At 40.6% G+C, this 22,959-nt stretch overlaps 2 protein-coding genes across 5 annotated transcripts; one reads left to right on the forward strand and one right to left on the reverse strand.

Annotated features, from left to right (window-relative positions):
* The first annotated feature begins 867 nt into the window (after positions 1-867).
* On the forward strand, positions 868-6,649 carry C6H2orf69 (chromosome 6 C2orf69 homolog). Its single transcript, XM_030017116.2, has 2 exons — positions 868-1,252; positions 2,633-6,649. The coding sequence occupies exons 1-2, from the start codon at positions 941-943 to the stop codon at positions 3,470-3,472; spliced, it is 1,152 nt and encodes a 383-aa protein (XP_029872976.1). The 5' UTR covers positions 868-940; the 3' UTR covers positions 3,473-6,649.
* A 6,075-nt stretch (positions 6,650-12,724) lies between these two features.
* TYW5 (tRNA-yW synthesizing protein 5) lies at positions 12,725-22,948 on the reverse strand. 4 transcript variants are annotated; one of them, XM_030017119.2, is made up of 9 exons: positions 22,777-22,876; positions 22,099-22,353; positions 21,656-21,810; positions 18,551-18,620; positions 17,633-17,677; positions 16,972-17,109; positions 15,397-15,484; positions 14,748-14,864; positions 12,725-13,103 (listed from the first exon to the last, which is right to left on the reverse strand). In XM_030017119.2, exons 3-9 carry the CDS (start codon positions 21,784-21,786, stop codon positions 12,847-12,849), a joined length of 846 nt encoding a protein of 281 aa, XP_029872979.1. In that variant the 5' UTR covers positions 21,787-21,810; positions 22,099-22,353; positions 22,777-22,876; the 3' UTR covers positions 12,725-12,846. The 4 variants fall into 4 exon arrangements, with proteins under 4 accessions (XP_029872979.1, XP_040980305.1, XP_029872978.1 ...); XM_041124371.1 differs by lacking the exon at positions 22,777-22,876 and adding an exon at positions 22,441-22,728; XM_030017118.2 differs by lacking the exon at positions 22,099-22,353 and having other exon boundaries at positions 22,777-22,948.
* Between the last annotated feature and the right edge of the window lie 11 nt (positions 22,949-22,959).

A 22,959-nucleotide genomic window follows, 5' to 3' on the forward strand; every position in this document is an offset into this window, starting at 1 on the left:
CCACGAGGAAAGCTTAGGAACAAAGGAAAGGCTCTGCTTCCTTGCTTCCTCTGCCATGTAAAATGCAGTTTCTCACAATGGTATACATGAAAGCTTTTCTTCCAATGTAGCAGCACTAGCATAACCAAAGTAATGTAAGTATATCTAAGCTGCTTTTTTTTTTTTTAAATACAACCAACACCTTTAGGACATAAAAGAATCCACGTACCTCTTTGTTTTGAAATTAACTGCTCTATGTGGAGCGTAAGATACCCCATAGCGCTGTACCTGTGCTACAGCAACACACTCTGGGGTTTTACTGCGCTGCAGGAGGCCTTCTGCAAATTCAGAGGCACCTACCGGCCTAGCTTTCCTCCGGATTTACCAGCCCGGCACTATTTTCACGGTAAGGCAGCACAGGCAGAACACCAGCTGGGCACCGCCACCTCAACTCGGTTTCAGCAAGGGCAGGGTGAGGCCGAGGTGCCAGCAGCTGCGCGGGCTCACCTGGAGCGCCACGTGCCCTGAGGAGAGCAGAGCCTCCTGGCGCCCGGGCACGAGCCGGGGGCACGAGCCGGGGGCACGAGCCGGGGGCACGAGGAGCGCCCCGCCCCCTCAGGGGCCGAGGGGCACCCCGAGGACCGGCGCCGCCAGCCACGCGACGGGCGCCTAACTACTCCCCGCTTCCCGCCACGCTCATTTTTAAAGGCTGCGGTGACGTCATCGCCGGAGCGGGCAGCCGTTAGACGCGCGTGGCCCCGCCCCCGGCGCTCGGCCGCGGCCTCGCCGCGCGCACGTGCGACGCCCCCTGCCGGGTCTCCCGAGGGGGCCGCGGGCGGCGCCGATAGGCGGAGGTCCGGGGAAGGGGGGGGGGCGGCGGCGCGCAGGCGCGGTGCGTGGCGGGGCCGCGGGCGGGTGGCCGGGCGGGAGGCAGCCGCCGGGTCGCGGGGCCAGCGCCCCCATGAGCAAGCGGTGCCCGCCGGCCGCCGCCTCGCTGCTGCGGGGGCTCGTCGGCCCCGCTGCCCTCTGCCTGGGCAGGAGCATGAGCCTCTGCGGGGCGCCGGCCGCCTGCGCCGCGGGGCCTGCGGGCGGCAGCGGCAGCGGCGCGGGCTTCTCCTCAGCGCGGCTCAGCCCGCCGTGGCTGCGGCTGCCTGAGGTGCCGGGCGCGGAGCCGCACCGGGCCAACGAGCTGCTGCTGCTGCTGCCGCCGCCGGCCCCGCGCGGCCCAGCCCCGCCGCAGCATCACGTTGTCTACTTCCCGGGGGACGTGCAGGTACGGCGGGGCGAGCTGCGGGCGGCCGAGGGCGGTAAGCAATGGCGGGTGGGAGCGGCCCGGGCGGGCGGGAGCGGGGAAGCGGCGCCGGAGGGAGCCGCTGACCGGACGGGCTCTCCGGGGGGGGGGGCGAGGGGGTTGGCGGCCGCGGCGGAAGCGGGGGCTCCTGGGGGGAGCATCTCTTGCGCGCCTTCTGCACGTTACCGTGGGGGTAAATGTAGCGGGAATGGGCCGTCCCTGAAACCTGAAAAGGAGCAGCAGTGGGGGGGGGAGTCTTCTTCTATAGCATTGCCTGAGATTGACGTTTCTGGCGGTGACGGCAATATCTGAAATGGTATGATAAGAACGTCAGGGGAGAGAAGACGAAGAAATCCTAAGATGGCAAGTTGTCCTTGTCAGGCTTAGCACCACGGCTCTGTGCAGGTGTACAAACATCCCAGACACCCTCCTGCGGGTGTTTCACAGGCGCTGACGCTTTCTCAGCATGTTCTGAAGAAGGCACACGTTGTCTCTGAGTTGACAAGAAATTGAAAAGAGACTCTGGAGTGCTGTCCCTAAGCGTGTGGTCAACCTCTGTAACATTACATACTCTGGTGCTCTGAGTAGTCAGCTAATCTCAAAAGTCATTACTTCTCAAAAGCAGGGGTAATGTCTGTCTGTCCTAGGGAAAAGGCTTTCCTTTTCTGCAAGGTAAAGATGCAGAACTTTGTGGATTTTCACTTTAAGGTTTGGGATGGCTTAAGAAAACCTTTCTGATTACCATTCCTGGGTATGGCTTTATTATTTCTCAATAAAATAAACTAATTAGTATTCTCTGCCATTACAAATTCAGAGGTGAGGATTATTCATGACTTGGGGGTTAATTTTTTTTCCATCTATGCCCTATATGGATGTAAACAAGGGGAATGAAGACTCGCTGCAGCTGAGTGAGAGGGATTTTTTTTTTCTGTATAAAAGATAGAAAACTTATTACAAAGTTTTAAGTCTATTGTTGATTTGTAATAAGATAAGCAGTATTTCTGCAGATGGAGATAATATAAAATTATGTATTCTGTGTCATACTAAGTTGAATAATGCTTTAATCTTCTCTTGGAGTGAAGTCAACAAAAATACAAATACTTCCATGTGCTTATTTTTATTGTATTAATTTTGGGGGTATTAAAAATGTGTGGTAAAAATATTAAAGTAGAATAAGTAAATCCAAGTATGCCAGATTGTTTAATGTGCTTCTTGTTCTGGAAGCCTAGCAAGCAAGCGCCTTTCTAATGCATGTTTCTCTGTTAGTTACAGTCCTTTCTTATGAATATAAGTACACTAGACAGAGCTGAAGTCTTTTCACAATGTAGTAATGCGCCTTTTCTATTTTTTTTAATTTTTCAGAACTATCATGACATCATGTCTTGCCACCCAGAAAACTTTCAGTGGGAGCACTGGAGTTTTGAAAATGTTGCTACCATACTTGCTCGCCGGTTCCCTAATAGCTTTATTTGGGTTGTAAAGTGTTCTCGAATGCACCTGCACAAATTCAGTTGCTATGACAACTTTGTGGCAAGCAACATGTTTGGAGCACCAGAGCACAGCACTGACTTTGGAGCTTTCAAGCATCTCCATGCATTGCTAGTTAATGCATTCAGATTCTCTCAGAATATTCTGCTGTCCCAGAAAAGTGTGCATGGTGTCAGCAAGGATGCAAAAATAGCTGCTTGTAAATCACAGCCGCAGTCTGTTCCTACAACAAATGGCTGCTCATCCACAGAAAGAGAGAGAGATTGTGAATGCTCTAATAATTCTGCTATGAACTTCATTATACCGTCTGCTGTAGGTGCAGTGTCGTTTACTTTGATTGGCTTCAGTAAAGGTTGTGTGGTTTTGAACCAGCTGCTTTATGAGCTGAAGGAAGCTAAAAAAGACAAGAATACAGATGCCTTCTTAAAAAACATAAAAGCAATTTACTGGTTGGATGGTGGTCACTCAGGAGGAAGCAATACTTGGGTTACTTACCCTGAAGTGCTGAAAGAACTTGCAGAGACAGGAATTGAAGTTCATGCTCATGTTACACCATACCAAGTGTTTGACACAATGAGGTCATGGATTGGGAGAGAGCATGAGAAATTTGTACAGATACTTGAAGAATTTGGTGTCGAAATAAATGATCAACTACATTTTGCTGATGACGTTCCCTCCTTAGATAACCATTTCAGAGTTCATGAAGTATTTTGAGACTGTATGTATCTGAATAGTATATTCATTATAAAAAATACTTCTAACACTGTAAATGTTGTCATCTAGATTTGAGACTTTGAGCAGATGCTTTCTGAAGAGAATACTAAATCAGTCCTGTGTTACTAATAGATACTATATATAAATTTCAGTAGCTTAAAAAGGAGGATTGGGACCCCATAACTACAACAGATGTTGTCATTTGATTCCTGGAAAAAAGTGTTATGAAGAACTACCCTATACATGGGTTTTTGTTAAATGTGAACGTTTATTCTCAAACTGTTGGCAAAATTTTTAGTCCTGGATGTCTAATGTCATATATTACTGTTAATGGGACTTTAACGTACTTGAGAGTTTCATATGTCTGGATACTTCAATTAGTAGCTTCCAGGGCTAAAAGCTTTGGTCTTTGTCAATAACAGATGTAAGGTTAGTTTTTTGGCTTAAGGAAAATGATGATTATTAGAACAATCTTAGTTATATATTTTGGTGAAAACTGTTTTAGTTAGTTAATTACATCTTCCAGTTTTATAACATTTCTCCTAATTGAAACAAAGTCACAAATACTTACCTTTGGAATAATAGTGCCAATCCATTTTTCTTCCTTACCTGTGCCTTGCCTTTTCTGTAGCTATAAAGTTTCATTAATTCGTTGTGTAGTATCTGCTAGTGAATAGCCATTTCACCTGGCTGCTTGAAAATTTTGACATAGCTATGTTAAGTGACCAAGAGTATTGGTGAGGGTGTAGCTTATTGCCGTTTCAACATACCTTGCTATTGCTTTAACTAACTTCTGTAAGGACCAGTATTTTCAAGTCAAGAGGTGTCTTTATCCCTGCCTTGGACTGGTGAGGTTTTTCTTGCTAATTGCTGTATTGATGTTGATCTAAATCAAGCCATAAGTACATGACATATTACAAGTTGCATAAAAAGTTTTAGACTATGTTGACTGTAGCTGTTTCAAAATGCTTCAGTTTTAAAAACTATTATCTCCTTTAAATCTATTGCAGTAGTTGCTTCTAAAGCCACCCAAAAATCTATCTTCAGAGTCTAATTTTTCCTACAGACCACCCCGCCCCCCCCAATCAAATACAAAGCCGGACAAATCAGATACAAAAGATGTAATCTAGTTCAGGCTCTAAACCTGAATGTTTTTCAGAAGGAATTACTGAAAGATGGACAAATGAGGGTATTAGTGGAACTTTTCTACTATTGTAAGTAACTTTCCATTTATCTACAAATAAATCTTAGAATCATTCTTAAAGACAACTGCAGCTATTAGCAGTGAACCAGTAGCTTAAAAATGGTCTTGGATTTCCTGGAAGTATAGGAATACAAAAGCAAGTTAGCAAAACACTGTGAAGATTACAGAAACAAATGTGGCTCAGTTCTGAAAAAAGGCATTTTATTCAACTTTGTTCCTATGTTTGATGGCTTAGCAACATCTTCCCCCTGCTTCTTGCTTCCCGTAACTCTTACACTGTGGAAGGAAAGTCCTGGGTCATCTTTTCTCTATTGGCATCATTAGAACTTACAAGGTTCACTGGAGACAGCATTTTCACAAATCTTGCAGAGTTGGCACACATAATAGTGATCACTGAAGAATAAGAAAAGTGTGTTGAAGTCTTAAAATTTTTTTAATACTTAAAATATTAAGAGTACTAGAAAGGATTATGCATACAGTATGTACCTTACAATGTGAAAGTGAACTCTATTGCTTATAATAATTAGACTGATGTACCTAGTTGACCAAAAGGAGAAATAATCTGTTTTAATTGATGGAGAAAAGTGCAACATGCAAACCAACTCTAACATTTTATAAAAGAATCTGAAATCTAGTTCCATCTGCTTTTTTTGGAAGCTCTTTCATGGAGACTTTGTTCAATGCTATTTATTGATTACCTCCTTAATGGGCTTATAACAACTTGTTTATGTGTTCCAAGGAAGGCTATTTCCCTTTTTGGACCTTTTGATAACACTTGCAGCATATGTGAGGACTTTTTTCTGTAAAGGAAATATGGGTCATCTAACAAAGTGGTTTTAATAGAAAGCCTACAAATTGCTTGAAATATCTTTAATTATCCAGTTATAAAATAAAATTTAAAAAAACAAAACCAACAAAAAACCCAAACCACACCACTGATCTTGCTCTCTCTCCGTGTCAGACTGACCAGGCTAACTTGGGTATGCTAAAACTTGCCCTATCTGGTAATAGTGCAGATCACAGACCAATTTCTAAGCAATTCTGTGCCAGCCAAAACAGCAGGAGTAGGTTGTTGCAAGCTTTTGGAAACAGCTATTAAAATACTGACATTGTCTTCAGAAGTTTCTGGATGGCTGTCCTATGAAAATAATATTAACCTGTTTGATGGAGGCTGCTTACAGTAACTGTTAAAATAGGCTCAAGTGTTGTTATATTAATGTGAAGAATAAGCACGTTGTTGTAAAACTAATCTTGTTGTGAGACCTCATGTTGTGGAGGGAAAACTGACTGGTTGTTTTTCATTCTCTAAACAGTTGTAGTACTCTGTTGGAATGTGCCTCTGTCATTCACTACAATGCATGCTAAAAATAAATTTTGCAAACAATGTAGAAAATAAACTATTTCTAATGGGTGAAACCACTTCCATGAGAATGTAAAACCATTAAAGAAGGAATGTGCAGTTAAGTTTTGTGGTTAAGCTTTATCAGGTGTTTGTGGAGACCTCGTTTAAAAAAATGAGATTTCTCTGATACCTTTTCTTGAAGGAGGCTTTGTATTTGTGTAGTCAGCATCTGTAATTCTAAAACAGCTTACTGGCATCTTGCATACATGGGAAGGCTGGCATGAAGTACCCAAGGGTCTAAACATTTCTATGTTAGGATGAAGTCATAATTTGTATATGCCTGTTTGACATTAACTGCAAAGGCAGTTTTTAATAAGCTTGGATGTAAATGCCTGAAGTTAAGCGGTTCTCGCACTTACAGTGGTTTATTTCAAGACACTTCTGTTTTTGAATGGAGTAAGCAACATAACACAGTCCTTAGTACAACCTAGTGTGTAATAGCTGGTATTCTTCATATTGCATGCTTGTTCCTTGTACAACAGACAAGACATTCTTCAGATTTTGAGAAATGGTAAAATGTTTTAAGCTGTGCCTGTTAAATTTCTTTAAAACAAGGCTTGATTCTGTGAAATTGTCCAGATTTTGTATGACTTAAATGATTTTGTGTGCATCTTAAATACTAGAAACTTTGGTAACCTTCTTCCTATCTAGTATTAATTTAATTGCACCTCTGTAAATGCTGCTGCATAAATCAGTATTGGCCCCTAATTTTGAAAGGTGATTAAGGGTCTAAGTTTTAACATGTTGCTGAAAGGAGCAATCTTTTCTGTCCTCCCATTGATAACATCCTGCTGCATCCATTATGTTAGCATAAGCACTTCATGGTGAGCTGTTCTCTTACTAAATTAGCATTATTGCTGATAGAGATGACAGGAGTGCCATGTATTTAAATAGTCATAGAAATTATTTTAAATAAGACTGCTAAGTCAGTTCAGGAGTTAGGATGTTACAACTGTGGATATTCACAGATAAAAGTGATTGTGCATGATCATGTGCTCAAGTTTTCCCAACAGGTTCTTTTTGAGCTATTTGCAGAAAGAAAACGTGACCTGTTTTTTCTTCCCTCTTATGGTGCTTCTTACAATAATGTCTTTCCTAAGCTGATAGTTACTTCATCTCTGCAGATAAACAATATTTGTTGTCTCGTACAGACTGGAAGTTGAAGCACTGAGGTTAAAGTATACCCATCCATTTACCTTGAATGCTTATTTTAAATTACATGGGGTCTTATCAGTTAATATGAGAAGTTAAAGAACAGTAAAAATTTTTGAATGACTGTGCTCTGTTGTGAGCCACAGTTTTAGGTACATCACTGCCTAGCAGAATCCACAGACATGAATTGTGTGTCTGGTGTCCCTGTGCAATACAAAAGCAAAGGCAGATGTCTCACACTGCAATCCACAAGAGACGGCCTTTTCAGATCACCTTTGGAGTTACTTCTTCACAATCTTTTTAATCTTATATTGAAATCTCATTTCATTTTTGTAAGGATGATAGATTAAAGGAAAAGAAGTTTACTTCTGATGCCCATAACCTGATGAAAATTTAGGCACATTTAACTATTGCTGATGGAGACCCTAAGACCATAGCTGGCTTTCTGTTGGCCTTACTGATCTCTTAACTCTGTTCAGATGCAAGGTGACTGTTTTTAACTCGAATAAAATAACATGAAGTCATTAAGTCAGTAATGCAAGATCATATAACACCTGTGTGGCAGAGAGGCACTGCTTCTCCCAATGCCAGACATACTGTTCCTGACTAAATTCATTCTGTCAATATTAACAGCATAATTCACTCCTCCTGCTGACAAAAAACACTTGCACAGGATTAGCTGCTCCACATCACTGTGGAAACCATGGGAAACTGATTCAGGCAGTCATTTTGCATGTAGGGTAGAGTGGGTTATAAAGTAGTGATGGCTTTGTTGTGGTTTCCTGTCATTAGGGCTTCATTACATGTTTCCACGTGACCCAAGAAGTGCCGAATTCTACTTAAGCAAATTACCAGAAAAGCATCTGGTAGAACAAAAGGTAAAAATAAATTCTTACCTGTTTTTTCATCATGTGTATAAACATCTCGTGTACTTGAAAAGGAGCAGAATGCCATTACTTCAAGATTCAGAATAAATTTTCCTTCTTTCAGTAAGCTTTCAGAGAGCACTTTCAGTCACAATTGTTAGTTTCCTTTGTTAAACTTGGCACTTCAGAGCTGAATCGTTTCTAAAGAAAGCACTGCTGCAAGACAGGGAAAACAATCAAGAGACATACCAGTGCTGAAGTGCAAAACAAGGCTCTTCACATCTCCCACACCAGAGTTTACCCGCTGAGCAATACTCCTAAGCCTGGGTGTCAGATAAAGCTATTGCATCTGTTACGAGCCATCTGCATAGCTCTTCTTTCCCATTCCCCATCATGAGAAATACATTGCTTTTGTGTGATGGAAGTTTTAGGCAATTCATGTACTGCTTGACAGCTGAAGTATAAATGTTTTCACAGCAAAAATTGTCCATTACTGCGATCTGTGTTATTATTGCAAGCAATAGCTTCTGAGCATTTTTGTACGAACATAGCATCGCGTGTGGAGCTGCGCATTTTACATGGTTGAGCAGTTCTTTTAATGTTCAATCTGCTCTTAAAAATGTTGACGAGGAACAACAGATCTGAGCGATTGGAAAGGAAGTAATCTGCTCTTGTTGCTCTCAGGAATCGCCACTTAAGAGAGATCATTGCTCTCAGGAATTACCACACACAGAGCTCAGAATCTATCCCCACTCCTAGAGTCTGACCCAAACCAAAATAGGAAATCTTAACATGCAACTTTACCACAAACTTAGATAACTGTCCAAAAAAAATTTAAAATTTCATCTGTCCTTCCAGTAACACCAGCATCTTTGGTTATTGAGTGATGCTAACTTATAGAGAATCCTTTGTAAAAGTTACTGTCTCAGAACATGTATCTTCAACACCTGTGTTGTCTGCATGGAAACATCTAACTGTCTCAGGTTTGGGAAGATAATATTTTGGCCAGAGGAAAAAAGAATCAAGTCTGTACAGGAATTTTTTTGAAGCTCTGAAGTAACGCATATTGGGATCACACCACGTGTAACGTAACCTCTACTATGGTAGAATCATCCTCATCTTAGTCAAGTTAGTAGTCCTGTTGTGGGACTAACAGCATGAATGAGGCAAATAGTTTCATCCTACATATTTAAAAAGGATTGCAAATATATTTCTGATCCTTCATGATCAAGTCAAACCCTTTCACATTAGGCATTTAACTTGACACTTGTATTAAGAACCTAGACGCTATATAGTTCCTGGAGAGAAACATTTTCTTAAGTTAGGTATATCAGATCTTCAGCACATACATGATAGGCAGATTTTTAATGACCTGTTTAATAGTTTGAAGAGAGAATATTTTGACATAATTTTTTCACTTGATTCTTTCCACAGCAACCACTTTAAGAAAAACGTATAAAATATTTATCTTCTGAAATTATTTGTTGTCCTTTATATTTCATATGACCAAGAATAAATCTTTCCAGGTGTTGATTTGCAATGAACTTATAATTTATTTGCAATGAATTTTAAAAGCTTCAGTCACCAACTTTTTAGAGTAATTCAAATTTTGGGGTGCGCCAAGTTTAAACTGCTGATTTCAGATACTGTCTGTTTAAGTATCTTAACTCATCTTTCAGTCCTGGGCAGTCTGCATCACCTAACTCCTCTGTTGAATACACTGTTTGAAGTGGCTGTTTTGAATGCTTAAGATGGTCTTTATTTTTCTAATACCTGTTACCACAATTTCATCTGTTTTACTGTGGCATGATCCCATTTTGTAAAGGACAAACTACCACAAAATGTCAGTGGCTGTAATTCTTTATTTCAGTAATGGATTTTTAAGTGTGGCTACATGTATTCTCTCACTACGTTAGCTGGACGTTATTCCTTTTATGCTTTCACCATTCCTTCATGACTTTATTGCCTGTTTCACACCATGTAGCACAGTGGTTAGAAAGCACCAAGTAATTTTTTTTAACACAGTAACTTCAAGATTTTTATCACTAGTCACATTACGCTCAAATTAAGAAAATACATTTATAAACTGCTTTGTTTCTTCTTTTATGGCATTTCAGAACAACTGTTTTATATTAGTTATTTAATTAGAAATTGAAGAAACTGGTTCAAAGTGAAAAAAGGGTGGCACTGACAGAACAATTATTGTGCTGCTCTTCCCACTGATCTACATGGAATAGTTTTTGTTGATCTGTCTTGAATATGCACTTACATCAGGTGGAGTTTACCAACAGTCTTAGAGAAGTGAAAACCAAAGGGGTCATGGGGAGGGAACACCCCCACACACACTATCATTGCAGAGATTTCTCGGGACACTGGAAGAGAAGCATGAGCAGGGCTGGGTTATCCACCAGCTGATCAGGGTGGGATAACCTCATTTGTTGACATATGAAAATAAAGGTTTCATTTTAAAGTTGGTAGGGTGAAGAAGAAATAGCTGCACTTGCTATAGCACTTGGCTCACATTTAATTTAGCATGACTCTCTTTTCCCAGCCCGATACGCGTTTTCCAATCCAAACTTCATGCTAGCCTAAGCAAGTGAATTATTGCAGCTTTCCTGCTGGGCTACCTCAGCACTAATAACTGCAACCGAGGGATGCAAGGGTTTGATTTGGCCTAAGGTGTTTAAATTAATAGTTTAATAGCCCACACACACAAAATAAAAAGGGGGATTGAAAAATATTCAAAATGGCATTCTTAATACTTGACAGATCTTGTTTATGCTTTTTACATACATACTATGAAACAAGTATTGAAAATCTTAGTATCACCATTAGGTGGCACAGCAGTGAATGCATTTGACCCACAGGATTTTCCTCCTTTTATTTTCTCCTCTCCCCAAGAGCCCCAAACGGCTCCCATCCTCCCTCCGGAGCACAGCAGGCACTTCTCACAAGCTGAGACATAGGCAGATCACTTACATACTGATTGCTGCTCCATGAAGCTTTCCTTATTTATACTTGACTGTTGAGGGGGCCTGAGAACACCAAGCTAGCACCTCTGTTTTGGGAATGGAGAATCAAGAAGTGGCAGAATGAGGGATCAGCACAGTACTTCTCTGTACCAGCATATTGAAAAACTGCCAGTGGTTAGAGTTAAAAGCGATAGCTGTGCAGGCACAATGCTGGAACACAGCTTTGTCTAGCCCTGCAGGCTCTCTGAGCCTCTCCATTTAGTCCTAAAACACAAAGAATATGCTCTGTACACCTCTGCAATTTAGATGGGGCCCTTGACATTACCAGTCCAACAAAGCCAAGAGGCTTCCCCAGCCTAACTGACACAGATTCTGTCTCAGCAGTATGCACAAGCAATCCTTGTTCGTTCCCAAAGAGAAATTTTGGGAGACCTATTTGTGATCCCAAATTTAAATTCTACCCTCAGAACATACAATGATGCCCATCAGAATCGCTTGGCTGGTTCCATTCATGCCTATTCATTAAGATGGCCGGGTGCCCATTCACATGGTAGCAGACTATTTTCACCGTGTTGAATTGCCAAGAAGAACAGGTTTAGAAGAATAATCTCCTGCTTCTGGAGAAAGTTTTTTCCAGCACTTTATTAACACTACGTATCTATTTAGTCTAAGAGCTTTTGCCAAGTTGCAGTTCTCAAAAAACACCATTAGAAGTAACAGACTGACCTAAGTCAGGTAAATGCTGCATTCCCCAGACAGCACAAGTAATAACGTTAGAGGGATTTCAAAGGGACAATGACAACCTATCTTTTCTGTGAGATGCCCATCTTTATTTCACAAGGCTTTTTTAAGCACTTTTTGTAATCAGCTGAAAAGTAACCATCTACAATGCCTGTACAACAGGCTCCATCCCAAAAGGTGCGATGCAACCCCCTTTCATATGGTAACATAATGCATTTCAGGTGCTGCTGCCAATAGATTCCACATCTACTCCAGAACTATGAACTTCCTTTCAGATTCTAGGACTGTAGCTGGATGGATTTGTGGGCACATTAGTTGCAAGTGTTTCACAGCTGCAGAAACAGCAATGCTGCCCGACTGCACTGGGGCACTGACAAACAAGGTTTCCTGCACAATACGTTATTCAGCTAGGAAAGGGGTAAATCATTTACTTTGCGGTCAAGCTGCTGCGCAATTCTAAGCTTAACTTTGCATGATTAGTTAGCCTTTGCTTTTTTCCCCATGCCTACTCTCAGTTTCACCACAAGGGGGAGCAGAAACTCCCCACTCTTATTACCAGGCTATTACTCAAAAAGATACCATGACCGTTAAAACCACCACCAATAGCTTTCTTGGACCTCCTCTGAAACCACTATGGCTTTCCTAAACTTTAATAAACGAGGTAGCATTCAGGAAGACGTGCAGTTACTTCTAAGCATACATGCTGTCAGCCCAGCTCAGATACCAAAACTTTTGTTCAGAAAAATTTCAGTAGAACACTTCAAAAAAGTAGAGTTGTAAGTGCAGGCACTGCAAATGTATGCCATGTTGTAGAAGAGAGACCATCACCAGATGAAGCAGACTGGGCACTCACTGCACATGAAGAAAAACAAGAAAAAAAAAAATCTACAAGATAAACATTCATCTATAACAAAGTTTTTATCAACATAGTTTTTATTAGTCTTACAGAAAGTGTATGTATGTACACATGGACAGTTCCCATATTAACATACCATTTTCTACTTTCACAGGAGCTCGCTGAACTACAGTGTGTTATTTTATCCATAATCATTCCTATAGGCTTTTTCTTGGATGCGTAACACCATTCTCCGAGCATAAAAATCCCTATATTCCTCAGGTAGTTCTTCAAGTGTTTTCAAGGCCCTGTCCAAGATCTGTATAGCTCTAGAGGCTGCTGTGGGATCTTTATTTCCGTAAGTGTCACTCTTATCATAGGACTCAGCAGGAAGGTGCTTCCAAAAGACATTCAGTGCCACTCCAAATTCCTCAGAAATTACATTGTGGAACCACAAAGCTGTAGAAAGAAGAACATCTAAAATGAAAATTACTATCTGAAACTTCCATGTGACTCATAACAAGTGTTGGAATCGCCCAGACTAAATCTAGTTGAGGAGAAGCCTCAACTACTGTATTTTTTGTTTATTTATAAATATTCATCTCTGAATATATTACGTTGTAGTAAATTTAAGAAGTTCTTCAAGACGTTTACATCAATCCGTAACTTCACACGAAAGTAACAATTGCTGAAGTATAAAGAGACACTCAAATGTAAGCAAATGATAAGCGTGTGTAGGATGAAAATAAGACATCTACCCTGTTCACCTCACTCATCTGCTCTGAATGCAGTTGCTAATATTTTCGTAATGAAGTCATGAGGCTTTTTAGTTGAATCATCATGGCTGTGGTAAGGAACCAAAGACATTTTTGCCTCATTGAGTACATTTTAAAAATAACTTTAATATGGTATATTTACCCTATTTCAATTTAAGCTAAAAGACTGAATGCCATGCTTATTGCAGCCTAGTTGCTTGTATGTGCTGAAGACATAGAAAAGCTCATTCTGAGAAATGAACAAAAAGTTTCTTTCAGGTTAGGAAGAGGGGCTGCTTCTACCTTCTCCACAATAATCACACATTTCTCAAAGAACATCTTTTTTCAGTGGTATGCATTCCAGAATGCTGACAAAGCTAGCACCATTCTCTGGACTCAAAAATCCCTATACTCCCCAGTCATTCTTAAGAGTGCTGAGTGTGTCTTAAGTTTGGACTAGCACAGCTACTGGCAAAGACAATCTAATATCTGTATTGCATAGAACAAAACAGAAATTATATATGCTGACATTAGCAACAGCATGACATACCTTTCACAAACTGTAACCAAAAGTTTCTTAACAAAGAAACACAAATGTTAAGTTGAAAATTAAGTAATGGGTCCAAGGCTAAGAATCTATTTTAAAACTTCTAAAAACCTACTGCCTTCTTGTTTACTGGCCTGTTTATATTGCTCAGATAATAGGAGAAGCAACAGAGTAAGTATCTGCGACAAGCTCATGATAAGTTAAAATAAAAAATTAGTAACAAGTAGGAGTAGTTCAATAGGGGTAATTCAAATGCCTTTCCCTGATCACCAGAATTTTGTCATCTCAACCTAGGAAGCAGCTTTATATTTTCTGCTTGTGCAGAAAAATGATTAGGACTTGTCTTTCCATTCCCCAAAGGTGAGTATAAATTTCTAGACAGTCCAATAACTCTACCATCCATAAATCTCATCAAATCACATGCCTCAGTTCTCAAGTGCCAAAGCTACAGAAGAACAGAAATGGTACTTCACTCAAATTCTGTCATTAGAAAACTCAGGTCACTGAAGTAATTTCAGAGTTCACAAGTTGATTTTTGTAGTACTAATCTATTAAGACACAAATTCAGAAGCATACAGTGTAATCTTGAGGGAAGGTAAGATTTGTAGGTAGATGCAATAATACCTTTTATTAGGCTAATTAGTACAGTTGGAAGAAGTAGACAAGTTTTGCCAATGTCTGTAGATGCTCCTATTTATAACATAGAAAAGCTTCAGTAACCTCTTACCATCGCTAGAAATGAGAAATTGCAAACAAAACTGTTTAAAAACACAACATGGTTGGGAACTATTTGTTACTTACCTGGAATAAATAACACATCTCCTGCTTCCAGAAAACACTGATAGCGCTTGGCTTTCACAAAAAGGGGATATTTCTCTAAATCTGGGTTATCCACATCCAGCACCTTTGACTTAGTACCTAGGAAAGTTTTCAGAAGTAATGAGTAGACGTTCCTACTCTTCCAACAGTAACAAAGCATTATCATCACATTGCTGGAAATGGCAGCTCTGGAATCAAATTACTGGTTTCTTTTTCTGTAACAACTCTTCTAAAAACCGGGGAAACCTGATGGCACTCCTCATTTACTGAAGAGACATGTTCTCCTGTTGTCTATATTTCTCCTGTAACTGCAACCTTATTAACACTAAAAGACACTTTCCCTGACATTTAAAACACCATTTTGAATCCAGACAGAACACTGTACTCCTCCACAGATAGGTGCTGAAAACAACCAGGCAAAGCTGCTGTGCTCCTTTGCAAATTTCCTAACCTGCCCCACTAAAATGATTAGCTTTGACTAAGGCAAACAGGATCAGAGTTAAGGGACCAAATGACTTCTTTTACATCAAGCTGTCCGTTAGTGATTTTTTTTTCTACAGTGCAACAGTTGTGAGCTGGAAAGGCAACTACGATCACCAAACTCTGAACTAGATAAGTATGACATCCATACCTGATAAATATAAATATGGTGCATCTCGAGGGCTATACAAAACAACTCGTTTTTTCCCTGTTACTTGGATTAAGAAGTTATCCATTACCTGGAATAAGCATAGTAAGAGAGATGTCAGCCAAGAGTTAAGAATGAATACATAGCTTGCAACTAATCTAAAGTATCATCAGCTTAAAAGAGGGAATTATTACAACCTTCACATGTTAAGAATTACCTAAAAGAGGTTCCACATATAATTAATCTAAAAAACTCAAGAATGTGAGTTACTTTATCCCCTTAGGTATTCTTGACAGATAGTTGTGCTGGTTTTGGCTGGGACAGAGTTAGTTTTCTTCATAGTAGCTAGTATGGGGCTATGGTTTGGATTTGTGCTGAAAACAGCATTGACAATGCCGAGATGTTTTAGTTACTGCTGAGCAGTGCTCACACAGAGCCAAGGCCTTTTCTGCTTCTCACACCACCCCAGCCTTGGGGGCGCACAAGAAGTTAGGAGGGAACCCAGCTGGGACAGCTGACCCCCACTGACCAGAGGGATATTCCAGACCATATGACATCATGCTCAGCATATAAAGCTGGGAGAAGAAGGAAGGGGGGGATGTTCAGAGTGATGGCGTTTGTCTTCCCAAGTAACCATTAAAATGTGATGGAGCCCTGTTTTCCTGGAGATGGCGGAACACCTGCCTGCCCACGGGAAGTGGTGAATGAATTCCTTGCTTTGCTTTGCTTGTGTGCGCGGCTTTTGCTTTACCTATTAAACTGTCTTTATCTCAACCTGCAAGTTTTCTCACTTTTACCCTTCTGATTCTCTCCCCCATCCCACTGTGAGGGAGGTGAGTGAGCGGCTGCGTGGTGCTTAGTTGCCAGCTGGGTTTAAACCATGACAATAGTATATCTGGAAACACAATATTGCTTTCCAACAACTTTGTGTTTTTCCTTAAATAGGAATCAAGTTCTTCCATCTTAAAACACAAAGGCATACCATACTTTAGACATATAAACCAGCAAAATATAATACAAAATATATTTTCTTTTCAGTGTTACCCCTACCTCAATTTTGCTGACTTTCTATTGATAAAGGATTCTTTTTCCTAATTATAATGGAAAAAACTATTTTTCTTATAAATAAATTTAACACAGCACAATGTTAGAAGACAATCTTATTTGGAATCTACCACATTGCAGCAACAGACCACCACAATCATTGTACAATTACCAACAATCTGGCCATTAGAATAAAAAAATGAAGGTACTCTTAAAGACGAAAATGTTGAAAGTTACTGTGTTTCAGATCTTTACCTGAAACGCAAAACAGTAAAAAAAAAAAAAAAAAAAAGGGAACAACATCAAACATCATTTAAGATTACAAGTATGGAATTAGACATAAAAACAGTAAGATATTATGCCCACACAATACTTCTATTTAAAATTCACTGTACCACTGAATGTGATTCATTTCACTGTTTCAAAATACATGAGGTTTGTCATTAACTGATCTTTGTCAGAGATCTGCACCTTAATATCTCAACTCCTTAACACCATCTGCAACATTTTCTGCTAAACACATGTATTACCTACATCATAATGTGTCCATAACTGTAATCCAGCTGAGCTGATGCGGAATACGCTAGAGAAAAACTGTTCCTTCTCAAAATACTCTGGAATCTGAACATCTTCTGCCAAAACAGGAAACTGCTTTCTGATATCTGCAATATCCTGAAACAAAAAGGACATAACTCTCAGAGAACCATATACGCACATTAAAATAAGGGAGCACTTCACTATCATTTCCCATCATATGAAACACGGGGCTAGAACTTCAGCATTGGCAAATAGCTGGAAATAGCAATGCTTTTTGGTGGTCACCCTTTCAGCAGTGACTTGGTCAACAATATTAATAAGAACAGCCAGAGAGCTGCTTTGAACCACGGCTGCTAAAAATCACACTGAAGAAGCAAGACATCATCAGAAATCCTTTTATATTAGTTTACAACAAAAGCTAAAGAGTGGGAGGTGAGGAATGTACTCTTTAGTGATCAGCTAAGCTCTCATATAAAAGCAACTATTTTAGACACTTGGGTTTAAATATTCTGACCTAAATCCAGTCAGTTTCACAGGCCAAGTGACCATAAGCAAGTTGTATGCCTGTACTACACAGCCAGCGGATGACAATAGGCTTTTAAAAAGATTCCTAAACTGTGACTTTACAATATTAGAACTGTAATCTCAAGTAACTCACCTTCCTAGCATCTTCACCCACTGATCGCAAATAGTACTTTTCTTCCTGAAGAGAACACAAAAAGAGAATTGTTTTGGTTTTTTAATAAGAATTACAAACACACTTAAACAAAAAGCCTGTATTTTCTCATTAATCTAATGCAGGGCTTCATTAAAATATGGTACAAATAAATGGCATTTACAAATTCAGCTACTTTGTTATGCTGCCTTTACTCTACTGCTCCCTGCTGTTCATCTCAAGAAATGGGAAAAACACATTAACTGAGAGTAAGAAAAGTGGGGCGAGACTTGTCAACTGCTTCAGCATTGCTGTTACTGAACAGATTCAAAGCAAATACAGATTAAAATTTAAGTTCTTCAGAACACTGGTGCAGGAAGCTATTTCAACTGGCTTTAAAACTTACAGCATCCTATGTAGTATAAAAGGTAAAAAACATGTCTGCATTCAAAACTTTTTGCTTCCTAATCACAGTTATCTGAAAAATCCCTAGTTTGAATACTGATACGTAAAGATAGCCACACATGTGGTACTCACAAATTATGTTGCAATAAATCTGTATTTGTATTTTGATAGCAGATGTATTCATGACATTTTCTTGCAAAACACATAAATGATACAGTTATTATTCTAAAGCAAGGTTTGATTTCTAAATTTTGTGCTAGAATTTTTGCTCATGTAAGCAGGTTTTGTTAACAGAAAGAGGATGACTGAAGTTAACCACACTGTACACATACAAAGTAACTTCCAAGAAAAATTACTTCTCCCCACATTTTTCCCTTGGCTCCAAGCCACACAAAACAGTTAATTCTAAGATCGAGTGCTTTACTGGAGTAAGACTTTAAATTACAATTCGTCATTTTCCCCTCCATATACTGGCAAAATAACTGACAGAAGAAACTGTGACACTAAGGAAATTACCTCAGAAAGAAAGTACTCCTTGTGTTTGACTTCAGCTGCTCTTTGTACAAATACATCAAAAGGCAGAGTTCTGAAATATAAATATTTAAATCTATACAATGAATCAATGTAACAACACATGGTCTAAATGCCAGGTTTAAAATCATAAATTCCCTTAGCATATCTAGTATATCTGGAAAAAAAAAAAAAAAGAGCAGCATATTGTATTTAACATGGTGACTAATCAGTGTTTGCAGTAGATGTTTGAAGAGTTCTACCAAGATAGAAATCCTACACTTACAAACCTCTCTGCTTTAGTAAATTGTTCCAATGTATATCCAAACAGAATCATGTAATTGCTGAGGCTGGAAGGCACCTCTGGAGATCCTCCAATCCATTCCCCTTGCCAAGAGCAGGGTCAACTACAGTAGATTGCCCAGGACAGCATCCAGTTGGGTTTTGCTTATCTCCAAGGATGGAGACTCTATAACCTCTCTGGGCAACCTGTTCCATTGTTTGACCACCATCACTGTAAAAAAGGGTTTTTTTTTTTAAATAGTTTAACAGAATTTCCTATATTTCAGCTTGTGCCCATTGCCTCTTGTCCTGTCACCATGATCCACTGAGAAGAATCCGGTTCCATCTTCTTTACTCCTTCCATCAGCTATTTATACACTTTGATAAGATCCCCTCTTGAGCTTAAGAGGTCTGAATGCAGGTCACAGTGCGGGAAATTTCTTCACAGTCAAATTAGACTCAAACTGTGGCCAGCACCTGACAATACTTGCTTAGACTATTTCTCTAATGGTGTGTCATTTTTAGGCTTGTTTACTGTACATTTTTATAAATTTGTAGAAAAGCTCAGCATCAAGAAAACTACTGCAGGTGATATACATTCGTTTATATCTATGCATTTTCTGCTATGAATCTGTGCATGAACACAGATACCTATCTTCATTTGTAGATCTATAAAATTTATTTCAGTTATCTGATTTTTTTTTTAAATATGTGCTACCTCAGCTGAGCAAAACACAGGAATCTTGGTATTTTCAAGTGTTTTTTTACAGTTTTCCTTGAATTTATTAAACACAACTTCAGAAGATTCAAAAAGAATCACTAGACATTACAGCCTGTCCCTCTGAAGTCAATAAAAGTGTTCGATATTTATTTAAATAATGGGAGCTTTTCATAAGGATTACAGATTTTGGCATCAGTTGATAGCTGAATGGCAAACCAAGCACAAGAAGAAATAGGACATGTATTCATTGTTATGAATATTATGTTATGAATTCAATGTTGTGTTCATTCAACTTACCAGCTCACATTAAGTGTCACTGGGTAACGAATATATTGCATGTAGATATCAAATTTCAGAGCAACCACCAAGTACCCAGGGTTAAGAAGAAACTATCCTCAAGCAAAATTTTTCGTGATCCTGTTATCCTTTCTACCGGAATGTGACCTGCATCTGACAGTACTTAGACCACTTCTCTAAACATTTCAGGCTTGTTTGTAATAGTCAAATACTACAACCACTGAAGTCAATGGAAAAACAAACAAAAACCAACCCTCTGACTTCAGTTGAACTGTTGTATCATGCCCATTTACATTTGCTACTGAAGAAAGTGAGAGCAGAGCTCCACGACAGCTTAAACTAATGCATGCTGGTGCTGCCACAGCTCTGGCCTTGCTGTCTACCCTAATCATCCCATCTCCTCCCTTACGCTAGCACTGGCACTCATCTGACCTCACGGTGAACCTGCTTGCAAAGCTAAAACGGCAGAAAAACATTCAGATTTCTGCAGCACATCACAACATGGCTGGCTGAGTACCAGAACCAACACAAAGACAGGGGTAGGAGCACACAACTTGCAACAGGAGTGCAGTACTACTCACGTGCGTCAGTTTAAACTCATGGAACTGCATGCTAAGTCCTCAGTGTTTCTATTTGTTTAGTTCTACTTATCCTCCCTTCATATTAGAATTGGGGGCTTGCTGTGGAAACGGTCAAAGCTTCCTGAATTTCAAGTGAAGTAGGTGAAAGTCCTAACACCTGCTATAATGAAGCATTATCAGAGCACCTCCATATGGCTGTCTACAACCTGCTAAAACTAGCAGGCCGTATCAACTGGATGCGAACTTACAATGAGAAATTCTAATAAGAAACTAAATAGAGTGGGGGGGAAAAGGAAATATGGAGATAAGGCAAAATCATTCAAGTACAACCTAATTTCAAAGATTCAGAAGTTCATTATGCCGTGAGCAGAATACAGCATGATTATAAGGTGTTTTTTCTCCTGAACAAAAGGCTCCACTGATAGAGACTTGTAGCTTGTTTACATTTACAGTGTATGCTTCAGCCTTGTTACAAGTTTAACAGACCGAACACATCTTGTTCCCACTTAGGGAAAACAACTAAAATAAAGGCATTTACCCTTGAAGAACACCACAATCACTGAGATTAGATGAACTCTGAAGAAATGTTCTGGCAGCTACATGAGAGGAACTTCAGGGGAGATCAAGAGTTTATGTGACCCACATCAAGATAAAAGAGCTGGTGAAACATGTGATATCCGGTAGTTCGAACATTCTGAGAACTGCACATGCTTACTTTGAAAGGAGCGTGGTTTTAATTAGTAACATCCCTCTAGAGTGGAATAGCGTGCCTGCCACATGCCAGCATTCAAAGAGGTTCAGACACATGGCAAGTCAGAAACTAGCACTATTCAGTAACACTGAAAACACACCATATAATCAGAACAAAATAGCGTATCATCTAGCATCAAGGAGTTTTCAGTTTGTTTTTTTTTATTAACACCAGCAAATGCCAGGCTCAAATTTCCTACAAGAGTGCTCTGTCAAAATATCTTCATAACACTTCTTCATGCCATCACTTTTAAGGCCCTGTTTGGCCCCTCCTTTCACCCTTGTAGTATTTATTCAAGGTGTTGAGATATTGGTGGAATGAAAAGTAGGGGGGAAATCAAGGACAGTGCTTTGATATGTAATTTAAAGTTTTCACAAAGTATCTTCATATTCTCACCCTCAGCTTCAAACAGATGCACTGTATGTCTGACAGTTACAAGCACATGCCATTAAAATACAAGAGGCTTTGGAATGAAGTACCTATACACAAAGTTCTTACTGAGGAAATCCATCTGTGGCACTGCAGAAACGTGAATCTTTACTTCTTTAGATCCTTCAGCTTGGCTCAAGTAATCTACTGTCCATTTGGTTGTGCAAGTGCCCAGTTCCATTCCTTTCAGCACTACTGGCTTTCTCTAAAGAACAACAACAAAAAAAATCAATGCTGAAATGATCATAGTATCCAATGGAAAAAAATCAGAATTAGTTTTTCAGACTAAGTACATGCAAACAAGTCAGTTGAATACCAGGGCCCACTATACAAAGTCACAACCGATCTCTTCACAAACGAACAATGTGAATCAGAATGCTGAATGTTGAAACAAAATGCAGTAAATCGTGAGACTGTTTCTCTATTTACTATATTCTCTTTCCCAGCGGGGTAAGGAAGAATACGGAGAGGCAAAGACAATTTTAACGCTCACTTTGTGCTGGGGCCCTTGAGGAATCTAGCCAGACTAAGGAATAGCTTTAGTCATCCCAGCCAGAGCTTGGCAGAAAACAGAGAAAAGAGCACACGATGAAGGTGTAGCCTGTGAGCTACGGTGGTGCTATATGCTCTCATGAAGGAAGCTCTTTCCACCTGTATTAAGGCTCCTTGACGCTGACAACCACGAACAGGTTTGATCCAGTGCACGCACAAAAATCAGGAGAAAGACACTTCAGCTTTGAATCGGGACCTTGGAGAAAAAGGGAAGCAGCGCTGCCAAAGCAACAAAACCAGCAATCACACTTTTTTTAACCGCTGTCAGAGGAAACGAACTCACAGGGAGATCCGCCGTCAGAGCTTTTCAGCAGCTCAGAGGGATTTGCCTGCAGAAGCTCCTGACCTCACCGGCAACATCGTGGATCGCGACACCTCTCAGGAGCCACGTAACGCCAAAACCTGCGGTTTGTCCGCACCGGCTCTGCCAGGTGAGCAGGCGTCAGGGGAAACCTTCCGTCCTCCGTCGTCTCCCCGTCCGGTCCCGGCCCGTTCCAGCGGGGCCCCGCTCACGACACCCAGCCGGCGCGAAGCCGACCCCCCCCCCCCCCCCCCCGCGGCCGTTGAAGCCCACCCTCCCCGCGCGGGCCCGCCGAGGTGAGAGCGGCAAGAGCCGTACCCGGGGGTAGATGTCTCGCAGGAACTGCTCCCGCCTGACCCCGGCCAGCCGCGCCACCGGCACCACCGGCTGCTCCCGCCGCTCCATGGCCGCTTCCGCGCCGGCGAGCCGCGTCCGTCCCCCGCCGCTCTCCCCGGAAGGAAGAGCTCGCGCAGAAACGTTCCCCGCCGCCTCCCGCTAGGC

Source organism: Aquila chrysaetos, chromosome 6 (genome assembly GCF_900496995.4).
Source record: "Aquila chrysaetos chrysaetos chromosome 6, bAquChr1.4, whole genome shotgun sequence".
NCBI lineage: Eukaryota > Metazoa > Chordata > Aves > Accipitriformes > Accipitridae > Aquila > Aquila chrysaetos.